Source organism: Helianthus annuus, chromosome 8 (genome assembly GCF_002127325.2).
Source record: "Helianthus annuus cultivar XRQ/B chromosome 8, HanXRQr2.0-SUNRISE, whole genome shotgun sequence".
NCBI lineage: Eukaryota > Viridiplantae > Streptophyta > Magnoliopsida > Asterales > Asteraceae > Helianthus > Helianthus annuus.
In genome coordinates, this window is record NC_035440.2 from 105,506,007 (window position 1) to 105,524,258 (window position 18,252).

The 18,252-nt window shown below is 38.5% G+C and overlaps 1 protein-coding gene and 1 long non-coding RNA gene across 2 annotated transcripts; both read left to right on the plus strand.

Annotated features, from left to right (window-relative positions):
* Nucleotides 1-4,899: 4,899 nt before the first annotated feature.
* Nucleotides 4,900-7,164, plus strand: LOC110889393. The gene is made up of 3 exons (XR_002563566.2): nucleotides 4,900-4,943; nucleotides 5,942-6,029; nucleotides 7,026-7,164. It is a non-coding gene; the product is annotated as an uncharacterized LOC110889393 (long non-coding RNA).
* A 9,413-nt stretch (nucleotides 7,165-16,577) lies between these two features.
* On the plus strand, nucleotides 16,578-17,994 carry LOC110889392 (serine acetyltransferase 1, chloroplastic). Its single transcript, XM_022136903.2, has one exon. It carries the CDS (start codon nucleotides 16,789-16,791, stop codon nucleotides 17,908-17,910), a length of 1,122 nt encoding a protein of 373 aa, XP_021992595.1. The 5' UTR covers nucleotides 16,578-16,788; the 3' UTR covers nucleotides 17,911-17,994.
* Nucleotides 17,995-18,252: the final 258 nt, after the last annotated feature.

Genomic DNA, 18,252 nt, shown 5'->3' on the forward strand with positions numbered 1-18,252 from the left:
GATGATTGCTTGATGAGCTCGTTTGACAGGCTTCTTGGAGAAGAATCCGTTTACGACTCGTTTGCTGTTGAGCTCTGCGGCTAGACGGTAGGCTTCTTCGATGGTAGTAGGTTTTGCAGCTTCGACAAAATCACCCACACACCCTGGTAAGCCACGAATATACTTCGCGATAGCTTTCTTCGGAGTGTCGACTTGACTTGGGCAGATTATGCTGAGCTGTTTGAACCTTGCTGTATAGCTCGCATTGTCACCTTCGGTTTGCTTGATTTCCCAGAATTCGTTCTCTAGCTTCTGGACTTCGTGAGGGGGACAATATTCTTCCTTCATGAGTTCCTTCAGCTCACCCCATGAGAGGGCGTAAGCTGCGGAGATCCCACGTTTGTTGCGTTCGGCGGTCCACCAATCGAGTGCTCGGGATTGGAATACTCCGGTGGCGCAAGTAGTTTGAAGGTCCTCGGGGCACCCACTCTGACGAAGGGTAACCTCGATGGCATCGAACCACTGGAGTAATTGAGAAACATCTCCTTCACCTGTAAAAGGCATCGGATCACAGGCTTTGAAGTGTTTGTAGAGGAATGCAGATTCCGTCTTGACGTCTTCCGGGGCTCGAGAGTGGCTTTGAGAGTGCACTTGCGCGACAATTTGAGGAATGAGCTTGACCACTTCCTTGGTCACAATTGAGGCAATCCTCTTATCGGCGCGTCGTTGGGCTCTTCTCCTAGCTACTCGTCTCGAGATCGAGTTGTTGGAAGGCATCTAGACAGAAGGATTCGGAATGAGATTCGATCATAATGATTTCTGAACTTTTGATGTGATTTGATTCGATCAAAACTTGATATTTAATTTAAACACATAGGAGCCACATAGGAAAATTCTAGATTCCTAAACTCTCACATAATTGATTCGTTTTGTATTTAATACATATAGATATAGTTGTAGGTTACACATAGATATTGATTCAGAATTTGCGAGGACGTGACAAGAGAAATAGCGTAAGCGAATTCGAGTACTTAGACGTTGGTTTTGTTGCGATCATTCGGTCTTTGTTTTAGATTGCGATGGCTGTGCAAGTTGTGCGCTTTGTAAATCGAGGTTCGTAAATTCGATAAATCGAGAAATCGGTAATTCGTAAAGCTTAAATTTGAAAATTCATAGACGTAACCCATACACGTAAAATTTAGATGGAATGCCTTGGGTGTTTAGGCGTTGACTACCCAAGTAACCCGACTATAACCAACAGGTTCGGGCATACGCGTTGACCTAGGGGACTCATGCTTCCACTGGGATGCAGCTCCTGACATTCGTCTCTCTAGTCTTCGCGTAGCCTGAGTCGTTGTTATGGTCGTGACCTTGGTGAGAGCTTTTGTAAACCATTTTATGGAGTGGAACAGTTGATTAAGGTATGGGTTTCACCCCTGGCTCAACAACTTCGTTCCCATTTGTGGTTGTGCTCATCGAATAAATCCGAGAGTTCCACCAGAATTTCGAAATGGAGACCTTTTGTCGAGATGTGGATGTCACTCCTAGCTCAACAAAGAGTTCTCGTGCTAGAAAAATACGCTGAGTGAGTGATCCTATCGAGAGTTATTGGTTTTCACACCTGGTCTCGACTAGATCACTCGGTTTTGTTATACGAGTAGTTTTGAAAACATGTGTATTGTGTCAGCCTTAGGAAAGGCTAAGTAACCTTCTAGCCTTAGGAAAGGCTCTTTGTGTGAAGCTGTAGTACGCGGTGTTCACACAATAGTTGTAACTTTTCGACAAATTCGATCGAGAGTAGCAAGTTGGCCCAAACAAACCCTAACGAGTTCGTAAGAGTCGGCCTGTAGGTACTTAGACTATAGACTAGGTCAATTTTTCTAAGACATCGACCCGGACTAGGTCGAGTCTCAAACTTTGCCTAATTCCCTATAGTTATGGCTCTGATACCAATCTGTCACACCCCAACCGATGGCGGAATCATCGGGGCGCGGCACTAGGCGAATCAGATTGCTCAAGAGAATCCATAACAACTATATTGCGATAATATTTATTACATTTGTCATCCCATACTAACAAACAATACAATCACGTAAGTTATCACGGATTTCTTGTCCTCTCGAACAATTCAAATCCGACAACCTAGATTTTAGATGCGTTTCTAGACTTCCTAGCTTGATTTGATGTAAACTTCGGCTAAACCTGCAACATACGTTAAAACTTTGTCAATACAAAAGTATTGGCGAGTATACAGGTTTGATATGTGTAGTATGATAGATTAAAAGTGCTGCGAATTTCCACATGCATAAACGTAATACACGACATATATACTCACAAAACTGATACTACCAGCTAAGTCCTCGATGCTCGACTCTTGATGGCATAACTAGACCCCGTCGGGCGAAATAGTACTATACTAGTCTTGGTGGGACGTCACGAGTATAAGTCCTAGCATACATGTACTAGCATCACGTATATCTATGCAAACAGTTATTCGCAAGTGATAAATAGTCCAATTAAATCATTCGTTTGATAAGTTTGGTTTTTATGGAACGTATGTTACACCCAAAATTCGATAAAAGGGGTCAAGTATACTCACAGCGCGTATTCGGTTAGGTTTGCGGAATCGGTGCCGGAGAATGTCCTGATTTCAGACAATTTATGTGAGTGATAGATTACTATGCGTTAAACGGTATCGATTTGCGTGAAATCGGGCGAAATTGGATTAAAATCGGACAAAATAGTGAAATTGGGCTGGCCCAGTCGAACAGGCCACTCGATCGAGTGGGCCTGGTCGATCGGTTGGACTTGGTCCTGATCGATCGGACAGCCTAATCGATCGAATGGCTGTTCGATCGACTAGCTGTTCGATCGACCAGCTGTTCGATCGACTAGCTGTTCGATCGACCAGCTGTTCGATCGACCAGCTGTTCGATCGACCAGCTGTTCGATCGACCAGCTGTTCGATCGACCAGCTGTTCGATCGACCAGCTGTTCGATCGACCAGCTGTTCGATCGACCAGCTGTTCGATCGACCAGCTGTTCGATCGACTAGCTGTTCGATCGACTAGCTGTTCGATCGACTAGCTGCTCGATTGGCCATCCTGATCGATCGGACAGCCTGATCGATCGAATGGCTGTTCGATCGACTAGCTGTTCGATCGACCAGCTGTTCGATCGACTAGCTGTTCGATCGACCAGCTGTTCGATCGACCAGCTGTTCGATCGACCAGCTGTTCGATCGACCAGCTGTTCGATCGACCAGCTGTTCGATCGACTAGCTGTTCGATCGACCAGCTGTTCGATCGACCAGCTGTTCGATCGACTAGCTGTTCGATCGACTAGCTGTTCGATCGACTAGCTGTTCGATCGACTAGCTGCTCGATTGGCCATCCTGTTCGGCTGTTTTCGATGATTTTTCGAGCGTTTTTCGGCGTTTTGGGTCGAGACGTTACGATGAGGTGTTAAGCAACTGAAATCCCGTCAATTCCAACCTGTTTCACCGGCCGGGAATCACCCCGTTCGTCGGAACTGGTCGTTTTTGTCGGTTTTTCAGTGTTTAACTCGAAATCGATCATTTTATCACTAGAAATGTGTAGGAGATTGGTCTAAGTTCTGGTTTTACCATTTTTATGTATAGATCTGATGTAAAAACCTTGATTTTACTTAGGAAATGCCCTGGATCTGAGTTGTTCTTGATGATATGAGGTCAACACTTGAAGTTCATAAGAACTTTGTGATGAAATCTATCCGAACATCCCAAATCCGTGGCCTTTTGACTAGAAAAACATTGATTTGGTTGAGATTCATGAAGAATCGTATGTAAATCATCCGAATCTGAGTTGTTCTTCATGGGATGACATCACCTTTGAAGAACTTTATGGTGACATCACCTTAGAACACCCCAAATCCGTTGATTTCACGGTTAAAAATTGAGATTTGAAAGGTAGAAAGATGAAGGATTGCATTTGGATCAAGAAAGTACAAGATTCGGGTTGAAAACTTACAAGAATCGGAAGAAATCGAGAGATTTGAGGGCTGGAACGTCTTGGTCGGTTAGGAGCAGCAACACAAGTGTTTGGGAGTGAATGGAGGGGTATTTATAGGCAAGGAAGGGGAAAGGAAGGCAAAACAGCGACTGGATCGGCTGGCCCAGTCGATCGGCTGGCCCAGTCGATCGGTTGGCCCAGTCGATCGGCTGGCCCAGTCGATCGGTTGGCCCAGTCGATCGGCTGGCCCAGTCGATCGGCTGGCCCAGTCGATCGGCTGGTCCATTCGATCGGACTGGTCCATCCGATCGGCTGGTCCATCCGATCGGACTGGCCTATCTGATTGGGCCGGTCTGACCAATTGGACTAGTCTGATCGAATTGATCCGTTCGGAAGCCTTTTGATCCCGTTTTTGGTGCGATTTCGACGGTTTAAGCCATATTTTTATATTTTTATATAATTATTAATTTATTTATTATAATTAATCACAAAAGGGCCGTATATACGTATTTATGTATCCAATTCTCAGTGCGGTGATCGAGTTACGCGTGCCTTCGAGTGCGTTCTTCGATGTGATGTGCCACAATGATTATCGGGGCACCACTTACTCATATTGCCATCATCGTCATGACGGTTAGAGTCATAGTACTCACCCGATAACCCTCGTTAGCGTTGATTACTCACATTTTGACACCTCACGCTCATCGTGAAGGGTAGTTTAGGCCCATATTCGACATCATCGTGAGTGTTATGCAAAATAGGTTTGTAATAGCGATAGAATATGCGTAATTATTCGATTATACTTCGATTTAGCGATATAACTGGTATGATTTCATTATGATCCGAATCTCCGGTGCTAGGCGTAACGAGTGTGTCGAGTAGTAACAACGCACGAAGGTGCGGGTTGTTACACAGCGAGTCGACTCGGTCAAACCCGAGTCAACTCGGGTCAACAGCGGTCAACTCGAAGAACCGGTAACAAACTAGAAGCGGCGAGTTAATATACGTTAGTTTAGATTTTTGATAGTTATACGCGACCGAGCTCGACCCGACTTGATTACTTACTAGTTTAGGTTTTGATATCTTGGCGAAAACTACATTTTGATTACATTGCGTTGATTATTGTTGAATTTTGATAAAATATATCGACACGTTAGTTGTCGGGTTGTTCCAAAAACAGAGGAAAATCTGCCCAATTTTCGTTAAAAACCCGAATTACAAACCGTTATTATATCTTAAAAACGACACCAATGGAAACTCTAGTTTTCTTATAAAAATAAATATAGAAGTATATTTATTTTAGCGGCGTTATATAACATATAAGACGGATTACTAACAAACATAATCGTTTATATTTACTCTAAGCGTGGTTGCTCGTATATTTTTTTTATAAAATGAATATAATTGTTTATATTTATCTCAGATGCCGTTTATATTTATTAATATAATTGTTTTATATTTATTTCAAACGACGTTACTTCGTGTAGATCATAAAATCAATTTAATCGCTTACATTTATTTTAAATGTCGACATTAAACTTTCTTACGAACTAAATATAGTTTTTATATTTAGTTCAAACGACTGAATTTGGAGTTTATATTTTAAACTCACGACTTAAAATATATGTGTGTATATATATATATACACACACTTTTATTTCCATCTTATGAAAACTACAACGACACGAACCGCTATTCACCTACGCTTTCTATTCGCGACGACTAACATGACTTCGTAAGTATATTTATATTTATACATATAAATGTATATTCTAAAACACTCGAAAACTAAGTTGTTTTCGAAAATTAGTTTTATCCCGATTATAAACGGGATCAACTAACCATAGAATGGTTATTCTAAGTCAAGATAACAACACCTTCGTAGAGTCGTGTTATTAACGACTCGGTAGAGCTCGGACACGTAGTTTAGCTACGTTGTTTTATTAGAAAACTTATAATTATTCCTTGATTAGGAATGCTTTAGTTGCACGCTAGCGAGTTCACATTCGTGGGATGACACTACGGAATCACATTTAGCTAGCTATGCACAGGAATATACAGGTGAGTTCATAACCCCCACTTTTTACTGTTTTACATTTTTATAAATGTTTTCGGGGGTGGAAAGACATGCAAGTTTTTGCAAAAGAAAACACTATTTCGATGAACGAAAACACATATTTATAAACCATGTTGCAAATGATTTTCAACGAACTTGAATGGTTTACAAACGATTTATACTAAACATACCGGTTTTACAAAACATGCTTGATTTTCATGACTAGTGACGAGAATGTCCTAGTTACAACAACGGGACTGGGTTGGCCTGCGTACGAAAAACGAGACAACTCAGTGAGACCATGTCCCCCTTTTCTTTCAACGTTTCGGTTAACAACTTTCGGGGGGAAATACATGTCAAACTTAGGTATGATTAAGTTATGGAATGAACTCTTAGATCATGTGAGCATAGGCTGTAACTGAGGTGCCATTAATCCTTTTGAGGACCAAGGAACAAAGGTTAGATCTAATGGGTACGGGCGAGCCCCACTCACGGTCCATGGGTGACCACTTAGAGTGCTGTTGTGTCCAGCGTCGAGAGTTCGACACTTAAATTGCCTACGCGGGTTGAGTACCTCCTATGTCGTCGCATATATTAATGTCCTCGCGAAACATTAATGATCAACATGTTCATAGACGCTTTACATACCAACTTACAACACTATAACTTTCAAATGTTTTTAATATTCATTTGACGCAAACTCGTAATACATGTATTTACAAACTTTGAAAATGTTTTCAACTTATGTACAAGTAAGAGGACGTGTTGGTCCTGCTTACAAATATTCTTTTAGGCTCGGCCCATTCTCTCTCGTGCAATGCACGAATACTCTTGTGGGCTAGACCCACAGTTTTCATATAACATGCCAAGAAACTCTGATTTTACTAAATTTTCTCCACAGCTTTTAAACCGGTACACAAAAAGATTTATTTTAAATCTTTTCAAAACAAACTATGAACTCGCTCAACTTTATGTTGACTTTTTCGCATGTTCTTTCTCAGGCTGCATTTTTCAAAACTACGGAACGGTTGGAATAGGAGAACCCACGAGATTTCGAGTACTTTGCGGGCGTTCATTGTTTAGAAGTCTTAGCTTTTTGCTTCCGCTGTGCAATGAAGATACCGGTCCAGTCACGCCAGCTCTGATATTTCGGGGTGTGACAAAATTGATGTAGATTAAAGGAATTGTAAGAATTAGATTGAGTAATGATGATATATAGGATGGAATAGCAAGTCATGCTTAAAATGTTTGTACACTACGCTTTATTAAAGTAACGCACGCTAGGTGTTTGATGAAATGCTTGAATGAATAGTTATGTGTAAATTGGAAAATGATGGAATGAAAGTTAGGGTACTAAATGAATGAATGATCATGTTGATTTAGGTGTGAAGGAAGAAGGTTCGAATTCTAAGAAACCGGAAGGATCACAAGACCGAGGTATGTTCCGTTACATACGAAGACTTACTTATAATTGTTAACATCTATATTGGACAACTCTTGTTATATTGTTCATACTATGTCGTAGTGATTATGGTGTTAATGAATGATTAGCAAATTCTTTGCGGATTTGTTTATGCTAAAGAAGAATTATGCTAAGTTATGCAAATTGACCGGTTCTTGTAACTAGGTTGAGTAAGGATATGAGACCATCCGTCTAGAACGAAGGGTTACGTAAGCCAAATTGTATGCATGAAGTTCAATCCGTTATACGGATAGAACGAGAGATTTTTAAGTTGAAAGTAATTAACCCGATGTTATCGGGCCGTATGCGAAACGCTTGAATCTCATTATGAGATTGTACGCCATACCCACTAAAATGGGTAATCGAATGCATATGAGAAATGGAAGTATATAGTTGATTGCAATTACCATGTTGGTATTGTGGACTAAATAAGTACCTTTACTAACTTCTTAAAGTTTGATGTTTAATGTAGGTAAATCCTCGACTTAGGCGATTGGACGGCTTGGAACGTGCACACTTGGTTTACGCCCGCCTCACGCTTCCGTTATTAAGTCTTTTGAAATGGGTTAAGTCTTGGTCATATGTATTTAAGTCTATGTAGTATGTTGACATCTTTGTCGTAGGGTAAAACTTGGTAGTTGAAGTCATGTCGTGTCTAGTGTAGACTTTGTTTGTTTTGGGATTTTGTTAAGGATGTTAAACGTTGAAGTTTGGTGTGTAAAACAGGTTGTTAATGGTGATAAACGAATAGGTCATGTCGAAATTTCAAACAATTTTCCAAATTGTTTTTATACGTCGAATTAAGTGGAAATTGGGGCGTAACAATTCAGTATCATGTTGGGAAAGCTAATGTAGTAGCTGATGCATTAAGTCGAAAGTATCATGAAAAGCCGAAAAGAGTACGTTCTCTTAGATTAAATCTATAAGTAGATTTAAATGAGCAAATTAGAGAAGTACAGGAATCAGCAATCAAGGACGATGCTGAAAAATTAAAAGGAATGATTAAGGAATTAGAACAAGGAACATATGGAATTTGGAAGTTCCATAAGAAAGGATGTGGATACTTGAACAAGGAAACCTACGCCATAGAATTCTAGAAGAAGCTCATAAGTCTAAGTATACAATACATCCCAGAAGTGATAAGATGTATCAAGATCTAGGAAAGAATTTCTGGTGGATAGGAATGAAAAAGGATATAACTAGTTATGTTGCTAAATGTCTAACTTGTTCACAAGTTAAAGCTGAGCATCAGAAACCCTCAGGACTTTTGCAACAATTAGAAATGCCAATATGGAAATGGGAATTGATAACAATAGACTTTGTTACCAAATTACCCAAGACAAGAAAAGGAAATGATACAATCTGGGTGATTGTAGACAGATTGACCAAATCTGCTCATTTCTTACCAATGAAGGAAACTTTCAGTATGGAACAGTTAGCCAAGCTATATGTAAATGAAATAGTTTCATTACATGGAATTCCTTTATCTATCGTATCAGATAGAGATAGCTGTTTTACTTCTCATTTTTGGACAAGTTTCTAAAAAGCAATGGGATTCCAAGAGAGGACCAGAATACACTTGGGAACTCGAGTCAGAGATGCAAAGGAAATACCCACACCTGTTCCAGTAGATCTCGAGGACGAGATCCAAAACAAGGTGGGGAGGATATAACAACCCTCCTAAAAATATTTTGGACACCCTAAATGTCCCTAAATATACCCCATACGTGAGAAACGGACCCGGAATTACCCTATAATTAGAAAATTCAACAAAAACAAAATCCAGCGGTCGCTCGCGGGGCGCGACAGAGACCACCTTGGTCTGTCGCGGGCCGCGACTGCTCTTGTTTGCTGGGCAAGTCATAGTGCCACGTGGCACCTGACTCAGCATACCTACTCGATGACTCAGCGAAGCTACTGTCGCCATTTTGATCCTCGCGGGTCGCGAAGGCCTTTGGGAGATCTCTCGCGGGGCGCGAGAGCACCACGACCAGCCCTATAAATAGAGGTTCAGGCCTCATTTGAATCGTCATTCAATTCTCAATTCTCTCTCAAAATTTCTATATAGTAGAAGTAATACCCGGGCATTATACCCACTATAAAGCGAAGCTTTGCCTCGTTGTAAGTATCATAACCCTGCTATTACCCTGCACGATTGATCTAGGATTCCGTAATGCATGTCGGCTCTGCCCGACTCAGTCATTGGAATTCTGTCTCGTGTGTACAGCCGATCGATTTAGGATTCCGTAATGCATGTCGGCTCTGCCCGACTCAGTCATTGGAATTCTTTCTCGAGTTGTACGGTTAATTTGAATTGGGTTATTTTACTAACACGTGTGCATTATTTGATTTTAATAGATAATAACCAGGAGATTCTCAGGAAGCTTTAGTAATACCTAAATTTGCAATGTGAGTACATTCTCTTTTTGTAAGTCTTTTTGTGAGTCAAAATGTTCTACCAAAACCTCAAATATTTTAACTTACACTTAACAGTAATTGAGTATTTGTGATTCTACAATTACTGCCGGTATGTTGGGGTTTTATATACAAAATGTGGAAAACGTTACCATTGGACAAAGAGTTAGCCAATGGGTAATATGACCCACAAGTCAGGTGTTGACAGTACTGAATGAGTAAATGAGTAGATATAAACAAATGTAATTGCTGGATGCCCTCAATACTGTAAAAGTGATAAAACTGTTTTGATTAAACTGGATGCACTCACCAGTATTTCTTGCTGACAAAATGTTTTAAAAACGCATTTCAGGTAACATAATGTGAAAGCCAAATAGAAGCCAGCTGAAGAGCACTGAAGGCTTGGAAAAGTGGCTATAAAAGTTACCTAAACAAACAAGAAGTTTTTGTTTTCAATAATTAGGGTTTATCTCTACAAATGTATTGTCAAATGAACTTGGGTTTTATCCCAAAGCTTAAAAGATGGTGGTTTACTCTGATAAAAATATTTCCTAACTACGATTCTGATGTATTCCGCTGCCAAATAAATAAACACCGATGCCACCCACACTATCCGCTCGCGGCCGCCCGCTCCCGGTGTAGGGGTCGGGGGCTGCGACACTGCAGCAGCCTACGGCTGGCAACCGTAGGTTACGGCACAAAGCTGCTGAAATTTCCATTTTTGCCCTTTTTCAGCAAAAACTCCGTAACCTCTCAAGTATTCATCCGTTTCACTTGAAACTTATTTCTAATTGACTATAAAACATTTGTCTATGTGATTTACACAAAATCCTTAACCCGGGTTCTTAACTTTTATGATTATGCCACCGTTACACGGTTCACGCCATAATTATTCGACCTGTTTCACCTCATTAAGCATTTAAACTATATTACCCACACTTTATGGTAAGGATTAATTACTACCTTACCCATTACCGAGCTTACCAAACTTGCATTTCACGCTCCCATTACCGGTTTGCGTTCTTACTAGTTTGGCCTGTTTGGCTAACTTTGGTCAAACTTAAATTTTACTCTTATTTACCTTAAGGAATTGCATCCTCTATATTTTGACCCAACTTTTGGGGTTTACCATTTTATAATCCGCGTTCCCGTTACTCAGTTTACGCTATTTATGTTCTGCGTTCCCATTTTCTCGATTTACGCTATTCGATCCGTTTAGTTTGTTCGTGTGAAATCCATCACTTATGATCGACCAAACTCATTTTTCTTTTGTTTAACTCATTTGTTTTGTTCGTGTGAAATCCATCACTTATGAACAAACCAACTTATCATTGCTCTTTTATTCAACCCGTTTGGTTCTTTCGTGTGAAATCCATCACTTATGAACAAACCAACTTATCATTACTCTTATTTGTCCATTCGGTTCATTCGTATGAAATCCATCACATATGAATCAACCGAATTTCATGAGTATCATTTCCTCATTCATCATACACTAATAATAAAATATTTAACGAAATACTACGAAGCATGAAGCCACGTACCTTAATGTTTTCCTTTCAATCGCACATCCGCCTCGGCTTGTCCACTTGATGCTTCACCCAAATTGCCTATAGAGTTCAATCCGATTTATCATTTAGAACTTATAGTACAACTTATGACACGTATCTTGTTAAAATCTCGATTACAAGATCCATATCATGATTCTTTCATAATTTCCACAATTCATATTCACTTAGGCATTACATCAAACACCTTGTGGGCATTAATATTACACTACTTCTATCATGTCTATGATTCAACTATTAGCCATGTATTCACATCTTATCAAGCCATTATATCTAGTATGTTCAACTAACATCGAGAATTTAATATAATAACATCAAATGTATCAAATTCATCATCTAAATTTATGTGTTCTACTCATAAACAATAACCCTCTTACATATTTAGGGTAATTCATCCAAACCCCCAAATCATAGCATTTTATTCACAAAATTCACTTAGGGTTTGTTCTTAAGCATATATTTATCTTGAATCTTAACCCAATTTTTAGAATTTCATACATAGATTGCAACCATGAGAATTCATCTACATTCATAATTTCACCAAATTACAATTCTTAACATACCTAGTGTGATTAGATGATGTAGAACACTCAAAATCACTAAATATGCATTCAGGATTCCTCAAATTTTAGTTGAATAAGGGAACTGCTTGATGACTTTGAAGAACTCAAGCTCACCCCCAATTTCTCTCTCTCTCTGTACACGCACACATACACATCTATGTGTGTGTGTGTGAAATTTCATTTTATTATTTTTAGTTTCCATTTAACCCACTTTGGTCACCCAAGTTTATTTCACTTAACAATAGATGATTTACTTGCCGTTGTTTGTTTTACTAAATACTAACTAGGTTATTTACCTCTAGTTATTCTACTTTAATTAATAACTAAAATGTATTCTTATCCGTATATTTTGATATTTTTGGGGTGTTACAAATACGTACAACCTTATCAAAATCACAATCACATTATTCAAATAAATCAACCATTATTACATGCTTAATCGATATGCTTAGGATACATATATACTAGAAGCCTTTCTTGCACAATATTTGTCATTTACTTCCATGAGCCAACCTTAACATGTATAGCGCTATAGGAGTAGCACGCCGCCCTTAGGAAGGGTCTATGTTAAGTTATTCAATCACGGTCTTGTTCGCTTCGGTGACAAGATACGCAACTTTGTGGACACAATTGGTTTGACAAAATTGTTGCATGCTAGTTATATTATGTTTTATGCCTTAGTTTACTTTTATTCCATGTAGGATTGATGACAACTTTTGTATTTATGCTAGTAGCCAAAACTTGTATGCTCACCAATGCTTTATGTGTTGACCACTATTTTAATATATGCTGCAGGAAATTGATGCTATGATATTTCAAGAATATCATAGGATGGATTTTAGAAACTTTTTAAGTTTATATACTTTTCATTTTGTCGTATTTGAATTTCCTTGTTGTATTCCAAACAATGTACCACTTAGTTCATAAATGAAAATGGTATTTTATTTAAATATTGTCATATTTAGCAAGTTGTAATGTCTCAAACAATCTATTTCGTTCCGTCCCGATGTTTCCGCCATTGGTTGGGATGTGACAGGTATACTGTGGACGGTGCCTTGAGTGGACGGAGCTTGTGCATGGTTAACCGAAGGGGGAGTTGGACTTGATAATCGACAAGATATTTTGGTTGAGATTTGCTTCTTCTTTCTCATATGGGCTCATTGACAGAAGGTTCGATGATGATGTTTGGTTGGTCAACGTGATCAATGTGATTGATCTCGTTTCTTTCAGAATTCGAACTTGGGTTGCCCATTTCTAGATTTGGGCCTTCTTTGCTATTTGCATGATTTGAAGTTTCTGTTTCAGCGGGCCTTTGGAACTCAATAAGCCAGTCACTATCAACTAGCCCATCATAAGACTCAAATAAATCTGTGGTGTCTAACCCAATTTGTTTAACCTTAAAGGGAAAATGATTTTCATGGAACCTTACATCTCTTGACACCATCATTTTCTTACTTTCAATATAAAAAAAAAATATATCCCTTTGTCCCTGGCAGATAGCCTAAAAACACCCCAGGCCTCCCCCTAATTTCGAACTTATCTTCCTTTGTTTCATAACTTCTAAAGTAGGCCACCCGAAAACTTTCATGAAATTGTAATCTAGTTTCCGCTCAAGGATTACTTTATATGGACTTTTATTTCCAATAACCTTGGAAGGTAATCTATTGATGATATAAGTGGCTGTCAAAATACATTCCCCCTAAAATCTTTTGAGAAGATTAGCTTCAAACCTGAGGGCTCGAGCCGTCTCGAGAAGGTGTCTATGTTTTCGTTCTACCACCCAGTTTTGTTGCGGGGTGTGGGACACGTGGTTTCAAGCAAAATTCCTTCTTTACTATAAAAATTAATCATTTCATTTGATATGAATTCACCCCATTATCACTTCTAATCCTTTTGACGCTTTTTTCAAATTGGATTTTAATCATATTGTGAAAGTTTATGAGGCAATTGCTTGCTTCATGTTTAAATTTTAGTAGAAAGACCTATATTGCCCTACTAAAATCATCAACCACGGTTAAAAAATAACTAGCACCGGTAAAAGAGGGTGTGCGAAACTTTCCCCAAACGTCATCTGTTTCGGGTAATCCGAAGGGTGAATGTGCAATTGAGAGTTTGTATTGGTTGCGCCATCATGCTTTGAACCGGAGCTGGTGTCTTCTTTGTCCCCGGCCATGACGGCGGATTAGGGTTGGTGTTTTTAGGTCAGACCTGTTCTAATACCATATCAATTTTTTGGTTCAAATCTGATCCCATATATTCTGTATGAATTGAATTACAATGTTCCAAATAATAAATAAAGGAGAATAAATAAACAAAAATACGGTAAGAAAATCAAAATATATGTCCATATATTGCAATATATTGCAAGAGATATGTACGAAGCCCAATACCAGGAAACCATATTAGTCTTGAATAAGGGGGCACTCTTCAATTCCTCACTCGTATCAAAGCGATTTCAGATTTCTTTTTATACCGCACGTAATGGGGCGTGTTTTGTAAAAAATTTTCGAAAAAAACGGCGGAAAACGCCCGCTAACCACTACATACCGGCGTGATTGGGCGTTATTTTGGACGATTTGGTATTTGGCGTTTTTTAAATCACGCTTCAAGGGGGGTTTGACTGGCCAATCAAATGAGAGGGCATGTGGGTTTAGAGAGAGAGATGGAATGTGGGGTTTGAGATTGCCGGATTTTTTGCCGGAATTTCTGCCGGAGGTTGCAGGTCACGAAGAAGAAGGCCCCTGTAGGTTTGTTTTAAAACTTTGATGTTGACACATTAGGTCACTATAGTTTTAAACTTTAATATCATTAATATTTCAAGTTTCAAAAATGTTATATCAGTCCCTAAAGTTTTGTTTATTAAATGTCTTATTTGGATCTTTTATAAAACTTAAAATTTTGCAATGTAATTTTTTAGTATTGTATTTTTTTAATTTAATGAAGTGTTTTAAGTTTTTAATTTAAAAAAAAACAAATAATTGTGTAATGATTGGATGGGGCATTATTGGGCATTATTCCACTACGCCACTTTTGCAAAAAACGCCCAATAATGCCCCCATGCTGACTGGACTGCCACATGGCAGAAAACGCCCATGGGTGGGGGCATTATTGCTCAAACCACTACGCATGGTCTTAGTATTAAGTAAATTCTAGTTAGCTAAGGCTATAGGGTGTGGTCATGACCCTCATGGTCACCATGACCCTCCACGTCAATGTCATGTCACCCATTTTTAATCTATCATCTAAAACCACTACCCTAAAAGTGTGATCATGACCCAAACCAATCAATTAATAATCTATGTGACACTAATGACTCAACCCATACCTCCCACACCCTTTATCGTAAGTGTAGAATCAATTGACAAATAGTCAAAGTCATACTTGTTAGGCCCAAATAAGAAAAGTGCCAAAGCAAAAGCCAAAAAAGACTCATGTGAACCACTTAATGTTTTTTTTTTTTAAATATAATTTTAATTTGTAAATGTATATTATAATATTGGAATCTCACGTGGAATATCCATACGTCAAATGACCAATATTCAAACAATCATTCATGGTTCCATCTACATGATTGTTATTGATATTAACTTATTATATTATTACAACTTTACGTTAATCATTATATTTATTCCTCCCCAATTATTCAAAGATATAGCCATCAGTTGTGTTTCTTAATATTGTTTCTTTATAAATAGGCGGCTCAATAAAAATAAAAAAAGTACATAAAAATTTCAATTTTTGTCATGATTTAAGGTACTAAATTTATATAATATTAAATTGTCATACAAACAAATAATTTTCAGTGTTATAAAAATGCTAAAATTCATAAATAAATTATTAATTAGTGTTAGAGTCGTATACTTTTAATTATCAATTTATATAAATTTTTTTAATTACTGTTAGAGTCGTATACTTTTAATAATCATGTCTAATACATAACTAATCTAATAAAAAAACATAGAACATAATTCGACCAACACATAGTATAATGTTATAAATTTCGACACTCATCGTACCGTCTTTTAATAATACAAAACAACGTGAATAAGTTATATTCAGTTTAAAATATATTTAAATTATCCTTAACATATTATAGCGTTAAACCTTATTATGAGACCATCCGTAGTGGGCGTGTTTTTTTCAAAAAAAAAAAAGCCCCCAATCATGCCTGAAAACGCCATCCCCCCACCCCCTGGGCGTGATTGGGCGTGTTTTAGCAAAAATAGCCCCTCAGCGTGTTTTAAATCACGCCAAATGGGGTATCACATGACCAATCACATTCAGCTTCATTTGTTTTATTCAATAAGATTTTTTAAATGTTCTTTTTTTTAATTTTATTTTATTACAAACATAATGCCTCACAATCCTCACATCCCCACTACACCCATTTTAGAAAACGCCCCATAATGCCCCATTGCTGACTGCGCTGCCACATGACGCAAAACGCCCAAAGGTGGATCTTGCCCACTACGCATGGTCTGAGAACCTTTAATATAAAACCACTTGCAAATAAAAGTGTATACGGACCACATAAACACTTATACGATATATAAACAGACATGTAACCGTCTGCTAACACGCTTTCAACCTTTCAAACTTATTATACTTTTCTTTTGAATTCAATTTGCCGACAAGTACAACCCCCCACCCTTACCCCAACCCCTAACACCGGTCCACCACCATCACTAGTGGATACAATCACCTTCAAAAACCCTTTATTTTGTTCAAATTCTTATGCTTTTTTTAGTGTACCTCCATGAAGACTAAAAAGTTCTCCATTTTGACCTCTATTTTCCACCACCATCATCTTCATCCTCAATCACACAAATTTCTTGGATCTTTACCCCATTTCTATGCCTCATCATACCCACAAACACTTCTAAAACATACACCCAGACAACACCATGAATCACCTCTTTGTACCCGCAATTCAAGAACTTATGCTCTTGAATCTATCAAAACTCTCAAAAGCTACAATCTTTATCAAAACTCTTGCATACCCATCTCCAAGATTCACACAGAATCCACCCCTGAACATGATTCTGCTAACAATCTTGATCTTGATGATGATCATGATGTGTGGTTGATCATGAAAGATGAAGCAAGATCTGATCTTGATCAAGAACCCATATTAAAAAACTACTATTTCACTTCAATCTTATCTCATAACACCATGGAGAGTGCTCTATCTCATCATTTATCCATAAAGCTCAGTGATTTAACCCTCCCAAGTGCTACCCTACATGAGCTTATCATGGGTGTGCTCACAGGTGATCAAGAAATCATCAAAGCAGTTAAAAATGATCTAAAAGCAGTTAAAGAAAGGGACCCAGCTTGTGTTAGCTATGTCCACTGTTTCCTACACTTTAAAGGGTTTCTTGCTTGTCAAGCACATAGGGTGGCACACAAACTATGGTTACAAAACAGAAAAATATTAGCCCTTTTGATCCAAAACCGCGTATCCGAGGTTTTCGCTTTGGATATTCATCCGGGAGCGAAAATGGGAAGCGGGTTGTTGCTTGATCATGCTACGGGAGTTGTGATCGGAGAGACAGCGGTTGTTGGGGACAATGTGTCCATTTTGCATAATGTGACACTTGGGGGGACCGGAAAGAGTGGCGGGGACCGCCACCCGAAGGTGGGTGATGGGGTGTTGATAGGGGCAGGGACTTGTGTTTTGGGTAATGTTAGGATTGGTGAAGGGGCTAAGATTGGGGCTGGGTCAGTTGTGGTGAAGGATGTGCCTGCAAGAACTACTGCAGTTGGGAACCCTGCTAAGTTGATTGGTGAAAAAGGTAATCCAGTTAAACATGACAAGATTCCTAGTCATACTATGGATCATACATCACATATTGAGTTTTATGATTATGTTGTTTAGAAACATTTATGTATGATCATACATATGTTATGTTTAACTTCAATAAGATGATTTGTTTGAAATCTTATGGCAAGATTGTTTATATTTTGGATTGTTATATGACTATATTTAACATGTTTAATAAACAGGTCGTATCTGGGTTAACCTGCTTAGTTAAACGCCTCATGTTTATTTTGACTATATCTAACATGTTTAAAAAACAAGTCGTGTCTGGGTTAACCTGCTTAGTTAAACGCGTCATGTTCATTTTGACATGTTTAACTTGTTTAATTAAACAAGTTGACATGTGAACTCGTTTACTACAATTTACAACCCACCCATCCGTTTAATATGTACAACTTG